This window comes from Talpa occidentalis, unplaced genomic scaffold, assembly GCF_014898055.3.
Source record: "Talpa occidentalis isolate TD23 unplaced genomic scaffold, MPIMG_talOcc4v2.1 talOcc4.7, whole genome shotgun sequence".
In the NCBI taxonomy this organism is placed as follows: domain Eukaryota; kingdom Metazoa; phylum Chordata; class Mammalia; order Eulipotyphla; family Talpidae; genus Talpa; species Talpa occidentalis.
Genome location: NW_023605083.1, coordinates 7373538 through 7391979, shown reverse-complemented (window position 1 = coordinate 7391979; position 18442 = coordinate 7373538). Strand labels below are relative to the sequence as shown.

The 18442-nt window shown below is 38.2% G+C and overlaps 1 protein-coding gene across 1 annotated transcript in view; it reads right to left on the bottom strand.

The window, feature by feature from the left end:
- Positions 1-1165: 1165 nt before the first annotated feature.
- The window catches only part of PPP6C (protein phosphatase 6 catalytic subunit), a 30055-nt gene continuing 12778 nt past the window's right edge, over positions 1166-18442 (bottom strand). The window contains exons 2-7 of the mRNA XM_037492019.1: positions 13741-13836; positions 9919-9984; positions 8497-8638; positions 3281-3360; positions 2900-3109; positions 1166-1967 (exon numbers count right to left, since the gene is read on the bottom strand). Coding sequence (XP_037347916.1) covers positions 1719-1967; positions 2900-3109; positions 3281-3360; positions 8497-8638; positions 9919-9984; positions 13741-13836 — 843 coding nt within the window. The 3' untranslated portion in view covers positions 1166-1718. The remainder of the gene's footprint in view (positions 1968-2899; positions 3110-3280; positions 3361-8496; positions 8639-9918; positions 9985-13740; positions 13837-18442) is intronic.

The window sequence follows — 18442 nt, the reverse complement described above, 5'->3', positions numbered from 1 at the left end:
GGGTCAGGGCAGTAATACCAAGCTACTGACCCAACAGTTCAAGTGTGTACAGCAAATGTCCTTGCCACTTCTATCATACAGATATACAATTAAAAACTATACAAGGAGCTGGGTGGTTGAGGGAAAAAATAAAAAAGTATTGTGCTCATTTAATAAAAGAAAACCCTGATGAAAAATTATGTGCCAAGAAGCTTAGACTACAAAGATTTTTATTGCATTTTTAGGTGACCTGGAAGTTCCTCTCCTGACAGGGAAAAGTTGGTTTTCAAAACTACCTGAACAGATGCTAAAGTGCTTATTAATTGGCTGGCTTCACAAAGATTTCCTGGAACGACAAAAATTAATTATAGTAGTAAAGGGATACCAACTATTTTACACAATGGTAAATTCCAACAGCTTATGCGCATAGTCATAAGAGATACTGAACACTTGTCCTTATTAAGTGGACAGTTGCATATCAAGAACTGATCATCACAACCCTTTGGATATTCAAATTACTTACAGAAAGCCGAAACATGGTATCACAGACCTTTACAAAAAAGGACAATTTGTTTCTTTCTACACTTTAAAAAATCTGCTTCAGATTACAGTTTACAAATACAAGAGTCCTGACTTTTCAACCTTTCCAGTTGCAGTTAAGAAATGAACACTTTCTAAAAGTTAAGGTCAAGTGTTAACAGCAAGAGAAGAATGGTTCCTATTGAAAAGTACATAAATTTTACTGAATGATGCTTGTGATAGATTGTAAACTGGACTGACCACATTTTACTCAACTTTGTATCAGATGCACACATCAGCATTACATGTATCAAATGTTTTTCTATTACTATGGAGAATATAAACCAAAACATTAATATGGCAGTTATGTTCTTAGGCACAGTTTAGTGATTTTTTTAAAAAATAAAAAGTATTGAATTTCAGTTGAAGTTTTAAACTCAATAACCAAAGGGTCAAGAACTCTAGGAAAAAAGAAAATAATAATAATTTTAAGCTAACAATGTAAGCGGTTTAAAATTTTTAACACTTTAACCTATCTGGGTTGTATTTAAGATTACTTTATTAAAAAATACAAGGAATCTGAAAAAGGATCAATACAGTTATCTTAATGTACAAAGTCATAAGCTGTAGCAGTTTTTAACTAAAATTTAAAAACACAACGAGGGCAGCCCTTTAGACCAATTTATTTTATATCCATTTAAAATATCATCCAACAAAGGACAATGAAGTTTACAGCTGGGACAGGTATACACAACTCGAGGCATTTGCAGTCCATCATGCCCATTGAATAACAACTTTGCTGCTGAAATTTTTTAAAACTTACCAAACTACAACAAAGGCTGAATGATATAAAAGGAAGAATATTTCGGTGTACTCTGTTCTGTCAACTGGCTTTTTTAAAAAAGGAAACATCCTGTTTTCCCCAGACCAGTAAATAAGCAAGAGCTACATGCAGCAGTGTGAGTATTAAGACATTTCTCAAGTCTCCTCAAATGAGTCCAAGGTTGGGATGGGATGAGGAAGAAAACTGATAGAAAAACAAAATGCTATCTATACCATAACAAACAATAAATTTAGATTATTTTAAATTAAAAAAAAAAAGGCAAGAGGCAGCATTTCAGCAGCAAAGTGCTCAATAAAAAGTATATTGTAGAGGGTAATACACGGAAGTTGGGGTAAGAAGAGGGCAGAAAATTGGGTCAGCAGGATGGGTGAAGGCCTCAAAGGAAATACGGCGTCGTCGTTCTGGGAGGAATAACACGTTCTGAATCTGGAACTGCCCGGAATAACTTTGGTTCTCTTGTATTTACATCTTTGAAGACCATGATTGAAGCAATATTTCCACATCGATAGCAGTAATTAGGAGCAGACCATACTGTTACCAACTTCTCATCAAACATAAATTTATATCCTTCGTGCACTAGTTGGTGTGCTCTGCAGATGAGTTTTAAGTTGTTGATATGAACAAACTGCAATTTAAAAAAGGTGTCATTAAGTATTTTTTAAATCAAGTCACATATACAAGAAAATAATCATTTAAATATAAATCTTGTTACTACTAAAAGTTCTCAAGGATATAGAACCCAGGCCACAATTATCCCCAATAATTTCAATAAGCTATAAACAAAGAGTCATGAATGTTTATGTCTTAAAGAGTTATAGGAATCATATAGTCACACAATTAGAAGTTTCCAGAAGAAAAGAATTTTACAAATACTATCAGATATGAAACAAAATTTCCTTTTTTATGGTTTAATAATAAATGTATTGCTATTGGTTTCAATGAGGGTTCAGTATGGTTCTTGCAAAAATTCTCAAAGATATTTACTCTCCTATTGCAACTTAAAGAAACATATGCTCAGACAGGATAAATAACTTACCTAAGTTATGTTGCATCAACGGGATCAGAACCTAGCTTTCTGCCTCCGTTATGATGGATTACTTCCCATTTGTAGGTCATCGGGGGGTGGGGGTGGGAGTATGTGTGTATTTTTCACTGAAAATAGTTGATCCTAAAAAAGCTACCTATTCACAATATCAACTCATTATGCCACAAACCTAAAACTAATATGTTAATTAATCTCAATTTGAAATACTACATGTTACCTATCTACCCTTGCTATTTCACTACTTAATTGCAGTATTTGAGAGAAAAGGAACATCTCTTTTACTAATATCAATTGGATACTGAAGGAAGTTGCTTTCACTGCACAATCTCACTTAGCCATTAAAAAAATAACTATAAGAAAAAATAACTGTAAGTGATAAACCACATGAAAAAATTGATATCCACAGCTACCATAGTTCAAGCAAACTAGATAAGTTATTATTATTGCTACCATAGTTTTTTCTATAGTCCATTAGCAACCAACAAATTACTTTTCCAAAATGTTGATTTTACCTCATTGGTGACCTTTGCGCCAAACAGCCAACCTGCTCCTCGGGGACTGATAGCCCAAGTATCCACATCTTCAGGATCTGACCAAACAAGATCACAAAATGCTCCTTTATGAGGAATTTCCTGATTCCGTTCAATGGTTCGAATTTGATCCAGTGTTTTGATGTCAGGAGATAAACCACCATGAACACACAAAATCTGCTCATCTATTAACTGCAAAAAGGATAAGAATTGAGTATTTAATAATAAATTCAGTCACATTTAAATTCATCAGTGAATGCTAATGATATCGATATAAATGAGGTGGCAATTAGAAAAAAATATGCAAAGTATAATAGCAGGGAAAAAATACTTGCTGTTTCAAAAAAATTTGTATCAACTTACAGCTGCAACTGTGAGCATGTCAAAAACTTTGGTACAGTATCTCCAGGCATTAGCATTTCCATATTTGGTTTGGCACTCATCTATGAAAAAAGTGTAAGAGCTCTCATTAATGAAATTCTAAATCTGCCAATAAAAACAAACAATACATTCAATACTGGAGCAGCCATCATGATAACAGAAAATTCAGCCTAAATAAGGACAGGAAGTTATAAAACATATTTAATTCCAGTAGTTTCTCTAAATATAGCCAGAAGGATCCTAGATGTCTATTTTTTAATGCACATGTATTTTTAAGTTTATACATATATATTTATATATATGCATACATATGCATCCAAAGAATGTGGTCCTTTTTTTTTTTTTTTCATTCCAGAAGGGACCCTAAGAAGCAGCTAAAATCCCTGGTCAAAATGTTATAATCGGGGCCTCCCCGTTGGCGCAGCGGTTGAGCTCTGGGCTGCGAAGCTGCCCGCAGCCTCTGCAGTGCCGGTTCGATCCCCAGCTGCCGGTGAGGGTCCCACATGGCGCGACAGACTTCTGCTGCACCCACTGCTCCCCTCAGCAGTGTCCTCCTTCTGCCTGCTCTGCTCCCCGCTCTGGCTCTGGTGAATTCTCTCACCCTCCCGCGCTTCTGACTGTACCCACTGCTTGTATAAATAAATAAATAAATCTTTAAAAAAAAAAAAAATGTTATAATCGGGGCCTCCCTAGTGGCGCAAGGAGTTAAGATGCAACCTATGAAACAATCCTCAGCCACTGCAGCTCGAGTTCGATCCCCGGCCAGGTAGCAACCCACATGGTGCAGCAGACCTCTCCTGACTTTCCCGCCGCTCCCCTCAGCAGCGTGTTTCAGTCAGTCTGCCTGTTCTGTTCTCCACTTTGTCTCTGGTGGATCCTCCCACCCCCCACGTCTCTGGCCTATACCCCAGTTCTTATATGCATAAATTTTAAAAAATGTTATAACCATAAATAACTGAATATTAATTTCACATAGCCCAAAGCAAATGCTTTCATCTACTACGTTATTAATACTAGGCAATTCTATCAAATAGTGTAATTTATTTAACACAACTTCCTTACCCCAGCAAGATAATAAAGCAAACTAAAGCATCTTAATTATAAGAGTATGGATAATTCCTATCTCAACATTTCTCAGGCCTAGGTTGTCTCTTCTAAGTTTTTGGTCAAATTGTGCAACTAAATAATTGAGGTTCAGTAAATACATCTATAGTAACATTGATTACCGATTGCCTTACATTTTCTCAGCTTAGCATTCTCTTACTGTCAACAACAGTTAATAGGGTATAGTTCTCCATTTTTGCACCCAACACTAATGATAAAGGACTGATCACAAAAATCTGCAAAGAGCTGATGAGACTTAACAACAACAAAGAAAAGAATCCAGTCAAAAAATGGGCAGAAGAGCTAAAAAGAAACTTCTCTGAAGAGGAAATGCAAATGGCCAACAGGCATATGAAAAAATGTTCAACATCACTTGTCATCAGGGAAATGCAAATCAAAACTACCATGAGATACCATCTTACACCAGTGAGAATGGCACATATTAAAAAAACTAGCAACAACAAATGTTGGCGAGGGCGTGGAGAAAAAGGAACTCTTCTGCACTGTTGGTGGGAGTGCAAACTGGTCCAACCACTGTGGAGAGCTGTGTGGAGATTTCTGGACCTACTAAACATAGAGCTTCCATATGATCCAGCAATTCCACTCCTAGGTATTTACCCAGAGGACACAGAAACATCAATTCCAAAGAACACCTGCACCCCTATGTTTATAGCAGCACTGTTTACAATAGCTAAGCTTTGGAAACAACCCAAATGCCCAAAAATAGATGACTGGATCAAGAAGATGTGGTACATATATACCATGGAATATTACTCAGCATTCAAAAAAGATAAACACATGCAATTTGCAGCAACATGGATGGCGCTGGAAGGGATCATGCTCAGCGAAATAAGCCAAAAAGAAAAAGAAAAATACCGGATGGTCTCACTCATAGCAGGAATCTAGAAAACTTAAATAAGGGACCAGGAAAACGAATAACTATAAGAAAGTGAAAATCAAAATCAACAAAAAACTACGAACCAGAGACACTTTTAGGGGGGCAGGGGTGGGAGGGGAGGGATTGGGGTCAGAATGGGGGGGCTGCAATTGTATGGGGAATATAAAAATAAAATTTATTATTAAAAAAAAAAAAAATCCAAACCAAAAAAAAAAAAAAAAATAAGGTATAGTTCTCTTCTTTTAATTAATACCATGTAAGCTATGCTATTTGACTTCTTCCTTAATTTGGAGTGGGGGCAGGGCATATCACTATTGCATTCAGTAAAGCTGGAAAGCATAGAGGACAAAAGACTATGGGGTATGGTCAATCTTCACGGTTGTCTCTATCTCTATGAACCTTACATAAATTTGCTATGAGAAAGTTCTAACATGAACTGTTTGCAGGCAGGAATCTGCATTTTCATCTTGATACATATGCACAGCCTTTGGTTCATAATAACCACTTGGTATATGTTTGTCAGTATGAACTGCAGACCTATTTTTTTTTTAATCAGTACTATTTGAAAATCAGTACTCAGTCCTATGATGACTAAAATTACCTCACACCTAAGGAGTTAGTGGGCTCCCCTTTATTAAACAAAGCCATGAAATTCATTAGAAGAGGACAGCTTTGGGAACAAGAAAATTCAGTATTAGATGTTATGCTGTTGTCATTTTCTTCAGTCAAGGCATCTTAATTAAAATGTCATCTTCCTTTCCCTACTTTATTCCTTTTGTCCTATAGTGATAAATGTTGGTCAAAATCTAAGGTGTAATTATTTGTGTAACATTAATGTCAGGCAGTTGGAGTCAGTTCCTTTCACAGAGTCAACAATATATATCATCTAAATTATCCATTATTTTATAAAAGAATCAAAAACTTTTATTTAAAATGGCATTTGGGGGGCCTCCCTGGTGGCTCAAGGGGTTAAGTCTCAGCACTATGAAGCAATCTGCAGTCACTGCAGCACGAGTTCAATCCCCGGCTACGGAGCTGATCCACATGGTGCAGCAGACCTCTCCTGTCTCGCCCACTGCTCCCCTCGGCAGTGTATTTCAGTCAATCTGCTTGTTCTGCTCCCCACTCTGTCTCTGCTGGATCCTTTCTCACACAAACACACACATACACACATACGCACACACCCCTCTGGCCTAAACGCCAGCTCTTGTATGCATAAAAAAAAAATTCTTAAAAAAAACTAGTAAAATAAGGGACTCCCTGGTGGCGCAAGGGATTAAGATACAACCTATGAAGCGGTCCACAGCCACTGCAGCACAAGTTCGATCCTCAGCCAGGGAGCTACCCACATGGCACAGGAGACCTCTCCTGACTCGCCCACTGCTCCCCTCAGCAGTGTATTTCAGTCAATCTGCCTATTCTGTTCCCCACTCTGTCTCTAATGAATCCCCTCACCCCCCACACCTCTGGCCTCTACCCCAGCTTTTGTATGCATAAATAAATATATCTTAAAAAAACAAAAACCTAGTAAAATAAAATGGCTTTTGGTACATAGAAACAATTATCAAAATTCCTAAACTTAATAATATGGCTGACAAGTTTAAATATAAGAGCGTTTAGCTTATCTTTATAATGACAGAACACAATTCAAAATAATCTACAACTAAAGTTTAAAGATCAATATTTTCAAATCTCTTTTTTTAATTTTAATTTTATTTTTATATTCCCCATACAATTGCAACCCCCTTATTTTGACCCCAATCCCTCCTTTCCCCGCCCCCCAACCCCCACAGAGTGTCTCTGGTTCATAGTTGTTTGTTGATTTTGATATTTTCTTTCTTATAGTTATTCTTTTTCCTGGTCTCTTATTTAAGTTTTCTAGATTCCTGCTATGAGTGAGACCATCCGGTATTTTTCTTTTGCTTTCTGGCTTATTTCGCTGAGCATGATCCCTTCCAGCTCCATAAACAAAGAAAATAATCCAGTAAAATCTCTTAATGTCTACCTTAATTGTGCTCAAGGAAAATTCCTATTAGTAACTCAACACATCTCCACCAAAGAGCTTCCAAACCTTATTTTTTAAAGTTTTCAAACACCTAAAAGTTTTATGACACACACATATATGTTACATATATGTTACATATATATGTAAAAGGCTAATTTTGTATCCTTGGGATATCACATGTACCAAGCACACAGATATTAATACATATATATATAACATTATATATACACATATATGTAAAAGCATATTCATTCAGCTATGTGTGTAACAGTAACTTAAAAAACAACCCCAATGTCCAATGTTAAAAGTACTAGTTAAATCAATTACAGTAAATCCATACGATGTTATAAAATGCAACAGTAAACATAACATCAATGAAGTTAAAATGTTGGTCGTAATACTGTGAAAAAGAGCAGGTATAATCCCATTTCAGGATAGTGTGTACATCTAGGTATGCACACATATACACACACATATGCAGAGAGAATAGTTCTCAGAACTATCATCATTTTTTTTTGAAACTTTTTTTTTTTAATTATATTTTTTTTAATTGAAGTAACTATGGTTTACAGAACCTTTACCTTTAGCAGATTCTAGAATCCCACCCTGAAATGTCTGCTGTGGGGCCTAGCAATCTACATTTTAAACAAGCACCCTGGGGCGTCCCTGGTAGTGCAGGCAGTTGAGTGCTGTGAAGCTGTCCGCAGCCTCTGCAGTGCAGGTTCCATCCCGGCAGGCCAGGGAGATACCCACAAGGCGCAGCAGACCTCTCCCGTCTCGTCCACTGCTCCCCTCAGCAGTGTATTTCAGTCTCTCTGCCTGTTCTATTCCATGCTCTGTCTCTGGTGAATCCTCTCACCCTTCCGCACATCTGGCCTGTACCCCGGTTCTTGTATGCATGAATAAATAAATCTTTAAAAAAATAAAAGAAAATAAACAAGCACCCTGGATATTTCCAATGAGGTAAATTGAGGACTCCACTTTGAGACTGATTTAGAATATACAGTCCCAAAAATGGTTCTTTCTATGGTAAGATTTTCAAATGATTGGGAGAAGAGGGAGAAAAAGTGAGAAAGTGGAAAAAGATATTTTCTGTATTTTACTATAAAGCAAATATAGACTTGTGTGGCTTTTTTTCCGCAAAGAGGAAGGTGAAACAGCATTCAGAATTGGAAAAATAGAAGGTCTTACCATAAAATCCATACACCTGTGTTATCTGTCTGCTCTCATGATTTCCTCGCAAAAGTGTAATACGATCAGGCCATTTAGCCTTTAGTGCAAGAAGATAAGTGAAGGTCTCCAAACTATAGTAACCTCTGTCTACAAAATCACCCTGTAATGTAAATATTTACAGTTACAAACAATAGCAATAATATTTTAAAAATTATACTAAAGTGCACAAACTGGAGGTCAAAATAACAAATAATCCAAAATAAGAAAAATGAAGTTACACATTATTTGGAAAAAATTTTAACAAAAAATTCAAATGGAAGTAAATTGCTGTTCCAAGTAAATGTGTGTGCTAGTCTTATGAGTCAAAAGAAGGCTATAGGAGGGGCCTCCCCTGGTAGCACAGCGGTTGAGGGCTGGGCTGCGAAGCTGCCCGCAGCCTCTGCAGCGCCAGCTGGATCCCCAGCCGCTGGCGATGGTCCCACATGGCACGCAGACCTCTCCTGCCGTGCCCGCTGCTTCCCTCAGCAGCGTATTTCATCAGTCTGCCTGTTCTGTTCTCCGCTCTGGCTCTGGTGAATTCTGTCACCCTCCCACGCTTCTGACTGTAACCAGTGCTTGTATGAATAAATAAATTTAAATTAAAAAAAAAAGAAGGCTATAGGAAACCTGCTGTGTAATCCTCTCAAGGATTTTCCCATAAAAATCACAATTTAAAATTTTCTGCTACTTAATTGATTTTTCTAAAAGGTCATGTGTGAATCATGAGTTTTAAAATGAATTTCAAAAATCATTTTAACTGTGTAAGAATAGCTACCAACTTATTGTTATTATTATTATTTTTTTTTTTTTTGGTAAAAGGAGGTACCATAATTAAAATTAAGTGTTCTAGGTTTAGTTTTGTATTTAACAACTGCATATGGTCACATACTATTTAAACATCCCATTAATGTACTTGGTCCAATATTAGACCAATAAGAAAAGAGCTAAAAGAATGGGAAAATGGGGCCTCCCTATTGATGCAGGGTTAAGTCAGTGCTATCAAGTTATCAAGCTATCACCACTGCAGCATGAATTCAATCCCTGGCCAGGGGGCTAACCCACATGGCACAGCAGACGTTTTCTGTCTCACCTGCTGCTCTCCTCAGCAGTATTTCAGTAGATCTGCCTGTTCTGCTCCCCACTCTGTTGCTGATAAATCCTCTCATACCCTGCACCCCTGGCCTACAGCCCCAGTTTTTGTATGCATAAAGATAAATCCTGAGAAAAAAAAATATAGAATGGGAAAGTGACCCAGAAACTTTCAAAAGTAATGAAAATGATAAAAGGATTCAGAAAAAATTCCATAGTAATACTGTATTCCAAAAGGAAAATAAGCAAATATCTTAACAGCTAAAGTGTATATGTGTATATTCATCAATCCACAGATTAATTTAAACATACCATAAATATGTAGTTTGTATCAGGAACCTGGCCTCCAGTTCTGAAGAGTTCACAAAGGTCATAAAACTATAAAATAAAGGCAATATATACTGATTACAAATTCCTGCGAAAGAGTAAAATAAAACTGAGAACAAATGTATAAAGAAGCAGTTTACTGATTCAAATATTTACATTTATAAAAAGAAATAAATTATAAGCAAAACTGCCATGCCCACAGCTTCCAAGTCTTCAAGGGGAAAAAAAAGCACAAACTAAAGTTCACAGTTACCTGCAAAGTAATTGTTAAAGTTATAGCCCCAGCCCCCAAATTTCTCTCATACATTTCCCAATAACTTGAGAATTCTGACATCATTTATGAGATACATACTCTGTAAGTAAGGTAACCTAGATACTCTGCCTCATACTCAGCATCTATTGAGACAAAAGATAAGGAAACAAATGGCTAAGAATTTTTTGAAAAAATGAATTTACATGAAATTTACTTTCTATACTCTACTACTGGAAATGTGTACCCTAGGCTCCATAGCTGTGAAGTATGTTCTGAACAATCAACAAAATAGAAGACTTGTGTATTTCATCATACTCTGTAAACTGGTAACTAGCAAATTGTGTATTGGGTGAGTTCAATCAACCAAATTATCCTAATCCTAACTCATAAAGAAAATGTTAGTATTTTTCTGAAAAAGGATTATGGATTAAAGGAATTGACTAGAATACAACTAATAATTTCCTAACATTTGTCTTTTACACTTGAAAACAAAATGACTGCTTAAACTTCTAACAAAAATCAGTAAAGGAATCTTAGTTCTGGTAAACAAAAGCAAAATTTCAGCATTAACTACTGAAAGAACTAAGGCACTACCTTTTGTAACAATGTTTCATAAATCTGAAATCATTACTTGCTGAGAATAAAAATATAGAAAATTTAAAATAAAAGTGCCCTGTCTTTGTAAAATTAACAAGCAAATAGTAAACAAACATTTAATCTCAATTGAGTGGTACTATTATTTGTTCAAAATATGTGCTGTCTGGCCTCCCTGCTGGCACAGGGATTAAAGCCTCATTGCTCTGGTGAATCCTCTCACTCCTGTCCCTCTGGCCTACACTCCAGTTCTTGTATGCATAAATAAATAAAAATAAATCTTAAAAAAAAAAAATGCTATGCATTTCTTTATGTGGAGTTCCTTTCCTTTGAAAGGAATAGAAATGCCCACTTCTCACCCCACAAATGTATTTATGGTATGTATACCTATATCACATATCATTTATACGTGTATATACACGTATACATACATACATTCACACAGTTTGAGCAATAAAAAAGATGTAACTTGATATATACATCATTGCATAGATACAGACTGTGTGTGTTTGTGTTACTTTGGCCATTTCTGTGACTATATCCTAAAATCAAGAAAAAGGCCAAATGCTTATAAAAAGATATCAACAGAGGGCTTCCCTGGTGGTGCAAGGGGTTAAGTGTCAGCACTATGAAGCAATCCATAGCTACTGCAGTACAAGTTCGATCCCCAGCCAGGAAGGTGACCCACATGGCGCAGCAGACCTCTTTTCTCTCCCACGATGCTCCCCTCAGCAGTGTATTTCAGTCAGTCTGCCTGTTCTGCTGCAGACACTCTGTCTCTAGTGAATCCCCTCACATATACCCCAGCCCCCAACCCTATACCACTGGCCAACACCCCAGCTCTTGTATGCATAAATAAATAAATAAATCTAAATATATAAAAAATATATAAATATATATCTATAGCTCAACAGAAAAAGTGTTACAACATTACTTATAAGAACGGAAGAGTCAATCTTTATGATTAACATAAGGGAATATCTTAAATAAAGTAGATCTACCAACTCAAGTACCTTATTGCAGTCATAAATGGTTTTGGCAAAACTACAGCAAAATAGAAAAATTATTAGGAAAAACTATACCTATTACATAACTATACAACTTTACTATGTAGGGCCTCCCTGGTGGCACAAGGGGTTAAGACGCAACCTATGAAGCTATCCACAGCCACTGTAGCATGAGTTCGATCCCCAGCCAGGGAGCAACCCACATGGCGCAGCAGACCTTGCCTGACTTGCCTACTGCTCCCCTCAGCAGTGTATTTCAGTGGATCTGCCTGTTCTGTTCCCTGCTCTGTCTCTGGTGAATCCTCTCACCCCCCTGACACTTCTGGCCTGTACCCCAGTTCTTATATGCATAAATAAATCTTAAAAAAAAAAAAAAAACAATCTTACTATGTAAAAATTGACTATGTTTACACACAAAGGATGGAAGGGAATACAAAAAAGATGGTGGGTCTCCCTGGTGGCGCAGCGGGTTGAGCACAGCACTGTGAAGCTGTCTGCAGCCTCTGCAGCGTGGGTTCAATTCCCTGCCAGCCAGGGAGATACCCACAAGGCACAGGAGACCTCTCCTGACTTGCCCGCTGCTCCCCTCAGCAGTGTTTTTGGTCCTCTGCCTGCCCTGCTCCCTGCTCTGTCTCTGGTGCATTCTCCCACCCTCCAGCACCTCTGGCCTGTCTCCAGTTCTTGTATAAATAAAATGAATCTTTTAAAAAATGGATAAAACAGTTGCTTTTGCCATAGAACAGGGAGCGTCCTTAAAATTTATTTTACCAAGCATACATGCTAGTGATGAGTATTAGTCCAGTATCACTCCCTTAATTCAAACTGATGCATCAGCAATTTTACTGTCAATTGTTTTTATGCCACTTTACAGAGTCTCAAGGACAAAGAACTGTGACCTACTCAAGTGGTTTCTTAAATAATTACTATGTAGCCAAAGGGGGACTTAAAACATGCTCTGATGTTGAAATTTACAATCTCCTCACTAGATTACACTGTTTCAATGTTTCTCCCAACCAATGCTTTGCCAACAAGTTTGTTTATACTCTTAATCCAATCCTGCAATTCCAGAACTAGCCCAATGGGAAGACAACTATAGAAATGTCAAAAGATACATTTTACATTTGATTTAATCAGTTGTCAGAGTTTAGGGTCCCTCAAATTCTAAACTTTCCATTAGCAATTATTTTAAAGGGTGACATACAAGAGAAACATGTCTGCAGTTTGATGGCACTTAAAATAACATGGGCTACCAGGCACCCAAATGAGTTTCAAATCTCTGGTCTGTCCCTCAGTAGCTGGTGAGCTTGGCTAATTTTCCCCTTCTTTACAAAAAGTTTCAATCTCACAGAATTTTGAAAAAACTGACCTGAGATATGTGAAAAAGTACATTTTGTTAACCTCAAAACAAAGGTTAGGGACCTCCCTAGTGGAGCAAGGGGCTAAGCGTCAGTACTATGAAGTTATCCGCAGCCACTGCTGCAGGAATTCGATCCCCAGCCAGGGAGCTACACACATGGCACAGCAGACCTCTCCTGTCTCGCCCGCTGCTCCCCTCAGCAGTGTATTTCAGTCAATCCGTCTGTTCTGTTCCCTACTCTGTCTCTGGTGAATTCTCTCACAACCCCTCTGCCCCACACCTCTGGCCTACACCCTAGTTCTTCTATGCAAAAATAAATTTTTTTAAAAATTTAACTGAAGATATATATATATATATATATATATATATATATATATGTTTACGATTTCAATTAATTTGAACAGTTTTAATTTGTGCCAAACTTACTGCCTTCTGATCATAGCTGTACATGCAAAGTACTGGATAATACAGGCAACCCCTCAATTTTCTTATTAGAACCAGGAAAAAATATTACTTGGTTTATTCTTACAGCACAATTGTAAACACAATGAACTATGGACTATACAAAAGCTAAAATTCTGCTCCTGACATCTTACCTGTCCGTGTATATCCCCACACACTGTTACTGGCGTAGATACTGGCTGGACGTTTGACTCTTCCAAGAGGAGGTCACACACATAGTCACAGAGCCGCTGAAAGAGAATAAAATGTAATCTTTCATTCCAATATTAACACTAAGTATTGAGTGCAAAATAGATAATAACTAATATGTACATATTGTTTGATAGCAAAAGAAACTACCTTTTGAGGGCCCTGGGATTCCAGGGATTCCCTCTATCATCTCATAAAGCCTAAAGATGATACAATGACAACTCTGAAATGCAAACTCTCTGGCTCCAAAAACAGATTCTAGAAGATTGTTTTAGAAGAAACTGTAAACTGGCGATTTTTACCAAAAAGAAAGCTTTTCCTGTTAAAAAAAATTTTAACAAGAATAGGTTTTTATCTGCTAATCTTTTTTTTAAAGAGGCACGTATTTTTTTTATTTATTTATTTGTTTTTATTTGTTTGTTTGTTTGTTTTATACATGCACTGGGTACAGTCAGAAGCGCGGGAGGGTGAGAGAATTCACCAGAGCCAGAGCGGGGAACAGAGCAGGCAGAAAGACCAAAGTACACTGCTGAGGGGAGCAGCGGACGGCAGGAGAGGTCTGCGCGCCATGTGGGACCCTCCTCTGGTGGCCGGGGAGCAGCCGGGGATTGAACCGGCGCCGCAGAGGCTGCACGGAGCTTCACAACCCAGCGCTCAACCGCTACGCCACCGGGGAGGCCCTATCTGCTAATTTTTAAAGTTAATTGCAAACCATGCACTTATCATATGACCTAGCTACTGCACTCCTGACAATGAAAATCTATGTTCAGGGCCTCCCTGTTGGTGCAGGGGTTAAAGTCTCAGCGCTATCAAGCAATCACCAACCACTGAGTCATGAGTTCAATCCCTGGCCAGGGAGCTGACCCACATGGCGCAGCAGATCTCTCTTGTCTCACCTGCAGCTCCCCTCAGCACTGTATTTCAGAAGATCAGCCTATTCTGCCCCCACTCCGTCTCTGGTGAATCCTCTCACTCCCCTCATCTCTGGCCTATACTCTAGCTCTTGTATGTATAAATAAACAAATCTTAAAAAGAAAGAAAGAGCGAGCGAATAGGAGGGGAACCATCCTTCCATCTGACAACAGCTTATACTACAGCCAGAGGCCCTCCTGGATTCTATAACAGGTCTGCCAAAAAGGCATAATGAAATGATTTTAAACATTAATTAAGAAATCTAAATGCTACAATTTACATAAATATGAGACACACTTTTACAGCTATGTCTGTAACACTTTACAAAGGCAGGCATAGGAGAGAACTCACAATTAGAAAGGGGAAGGAGGAAGAAAAAAGGCCCCCCAAGAGAAAATGAGAGGAACTAGAGCTATTTAGAAAATTTCAAAATAAGATGGTTTGTTCTTATTACTAGAATAATTTCCTGATCTTCAACCCAACATCTCCCTTTCAGTCTAGAGTCCTGGTCCTGGCCTGAGTAGCTAGTTCCTTCTTATGTTAAATTCCCACACCCCTCAGATGCTTTAACTAAGATCCCAGCCTATAGGCTATCCATTATTCACAATAGCAACAAGTACCCGTGAGCTAAACAATGTTTCTGAACTCTGAGTCTTGGCTTTATAATGAAAGCTATCCTCTCATTTCCTTCAGTTGTAAAATTCAGGTTTCAATAAAAACCACTTAGAGGGTCTCCCTGGTGGAGCAAGGGGGTAAGTCTCAGCACTATGAAGCTATCCACAGCCACTGTGTCATGAGTTCCATCCCAGGCCAGGGAGCAACCCACATGGCTCAGCAGACCTCTCCTGTCTCGCCCGCTGCTCCCCTCAGCAGTGTATTTCAATGGATCCACCTATTCTGCTCTCCACTCTGTCTCTAGTGAATCCTCTCACACACACACACCCGTACCTCTGGCCTGCACCCCAGCTCTTGTATGCATAAATGAATCAATCTTAAAAAAAAAAACAAAAAAAAAAACCCTGAGGTGGAAGCATGTTTGCTATCTGAGATACAATATCAAGGCTGGTAAAGCAAGAATGAACTGAATAAGGAGAAAATATGAGAATACCATGTATTTTATGTCTTTCAGGGCTAAATGTAAAAACTTGGGCTTTTAATGAGAAAACATTAGAAGTTTCTGAGCAAAGGAGTGCATGCTCTTACGTCTGCTATACTGCTATAAATGGACTATGGGAATTGAGGAGTAGGGAAGAGGAAAAGACAGAAAAGTAGGGAAACCAGTTAGCAGACTTCTACAATGATCTAGATAAAGGTTAATACTGGGGCGGGGGGGAGAGGGGGAGAGAGAGACCTTGATGAAAATTAAAATCTTCTATGTATAAAAGGATAATGAAAAGACAACTCACAGATTGGGAGAAAATATATGGAAATCATATATCATATCCAATGAGAGTTAAATATCTACAATATATAAAGAATTCCTATGACTCACAATAAAGACAACCTAATTAAAAATGGACAAAGGACTTGAATAGAAGTATCTCCAAAGAAGATACATATTAGGCACATGAAAAAATATTCAATATAATTAGTCATTAGATAAATAAATACAAATAAGGGAATACAACACCATACGTACTAGGATGGCTATCGTTTTTTATTTTTTAAAGATTTATTTATGCATAAAAGAGCTGGGGTATAGGTCAGAGGTGAAGGGGGGGAGGCAGTGAGAAGATTCACCAGAGACAGAGTGGGGGAGCAGAACAGACAGATCTACTGAAATACACTGCTGAGGGAAGTAGCGGGTGAGACAGGAGCCATCTGCTGTGCCAAATGGATCAGCTCCCAGGCTGGGGATCAAACTCATGCTGATTGAAATCATGACACAGTGGCCGTGGATAGCTTCATGGTGTTGAGACTTAACCCCTTGCGCCACCAGGGAGGGCCCTGGCTACTGTTTGTTAAAAACAGAATATAACAAGTGCCGACAAAGATGTGAAGTGCCGACAAAGATGTGAAGAAACTGAAACTCTCATACACTGCTGGTAGTTGCTATAGAAAACAGTTTGACAGTTCCTCAAAATGCTACCTATAGGGGTGGGGGAAGCAAATGTTCTTTAAAAATGAACAATGATGTAAAAAGTAAAAAAATATATTTAAAAAAATGCTACAGGGACCTCCCCTGGTGGCGGAGGCGGTTGAGCAAAGCGCTGTGAAGCTGTTCGATCCCGGACCAGCCAGTGAGAATCCCACATGGCGCGGCTCCCCTCAACAGTATGTTTCAGTCAGTCTGCCTGTTCTGTTCCCACTCTGTCTCTGATAAATCCTCTCACCCTCCCGCCAATCTGGCCTGTACCCCGGTTCTTGTATGCATGAAAAATAAATCTTAAATACATACATAAATAATAAAAATATAAAAAATGCTACAAGAAGACTTCCAAATGACCCAACAATTTCATTCTCCTATATATGCTCAAAAAAATTGAAAGCAGGGACTCAAACACACTTGTACATTGATGTCAACTGCACCATGATTCACAATGACCAAAAGATGGAAACAACCTATTTCCATCAACAGATAAATGGATAAAGAAATGTACAAACATACCATGAAATATCGGTCAGTCACAGAAGGGAATGAAAACATAGATGAACCTTGGAAATAATATGTTAAGTGGACAAAAGTCCACAAAACAGTATGATTCAATTTATATAAAATGTTCAGAACAGAAAAATTCATAGAGAAAGAAAACAGATTAGAGGCTGGACCTAAGGCTGAGATTTGGAGGAGGATTTTGGATGGTTGTGCTGATGGATACGGAGTTTTTCTTTCAGGTAACGAGAACACTGATTATAGTGATGGTTGAACAACTCCATGAATTTAAACTAAAACTCAATGAACGGTATGCCTTTAAAATGAATTTTATAGGGGCCTCCCCAGTGGCGCAGCGGTTGAGCGCTGGGCTGCAAGGCTGCCCGCAGCCTCTGCAGCGCCCGTTTGATCCCAGGCCACCAGCGAGGGTCCCACATGGCGCGCAGACCTCTCCTGCTGTGCCCGCTGCTCCCCTCAGCAGTGTATTTCGTCAGTCTGCCTGCTCTGTTCCCTGCTCTGGCTCTGGTGAATTCTCTCACCCTCCCATGCTTCTGACTGTGCCCAGAGCTTGTATAAATAAATAAATCTTTAAAAAAAAAAATTAATTTTATGACATTTGAATTACATCTCAATAAAGCTATTATTTTTAAATAAATTATATACAAGATGTATAAATTACATACATTGATATTATATAAATAGCATATATATTCATGTATACAACCTATTAAAAAATAATAATTACCACCTAGACCACATCAACTCAATTATCTCCTTACAGGTAGAGAGGGCTGCCCTTCCAGCTAATTTCAAAAGATCAATGTTGTACAGTATGCTATTTCTATTATAACCCATTAAATCTGTGATATATAATTTTTATTATTTTTATATTAATTAGCCCCCAAAGTTTACAAGCTGATATTTGCAACTTTTTTTTTTTGCCCTAACTCACATCCATCTAGCTTAAGGATAATTCAAAAGAATAGGGCCTCCCTGGTGGCGCAGCAGGTTGAGCACAGCGGGTTGAGCGCAGCGCTGTGAAGCTGTCCCGCAGCCTCTGCAGCACCAGTTCGATTCCCGACCTCTCCTGGTTCGCCCACTGCTCCCCTCAGCAGTGTATTTTGGATCTTCTGCCTGTTCTG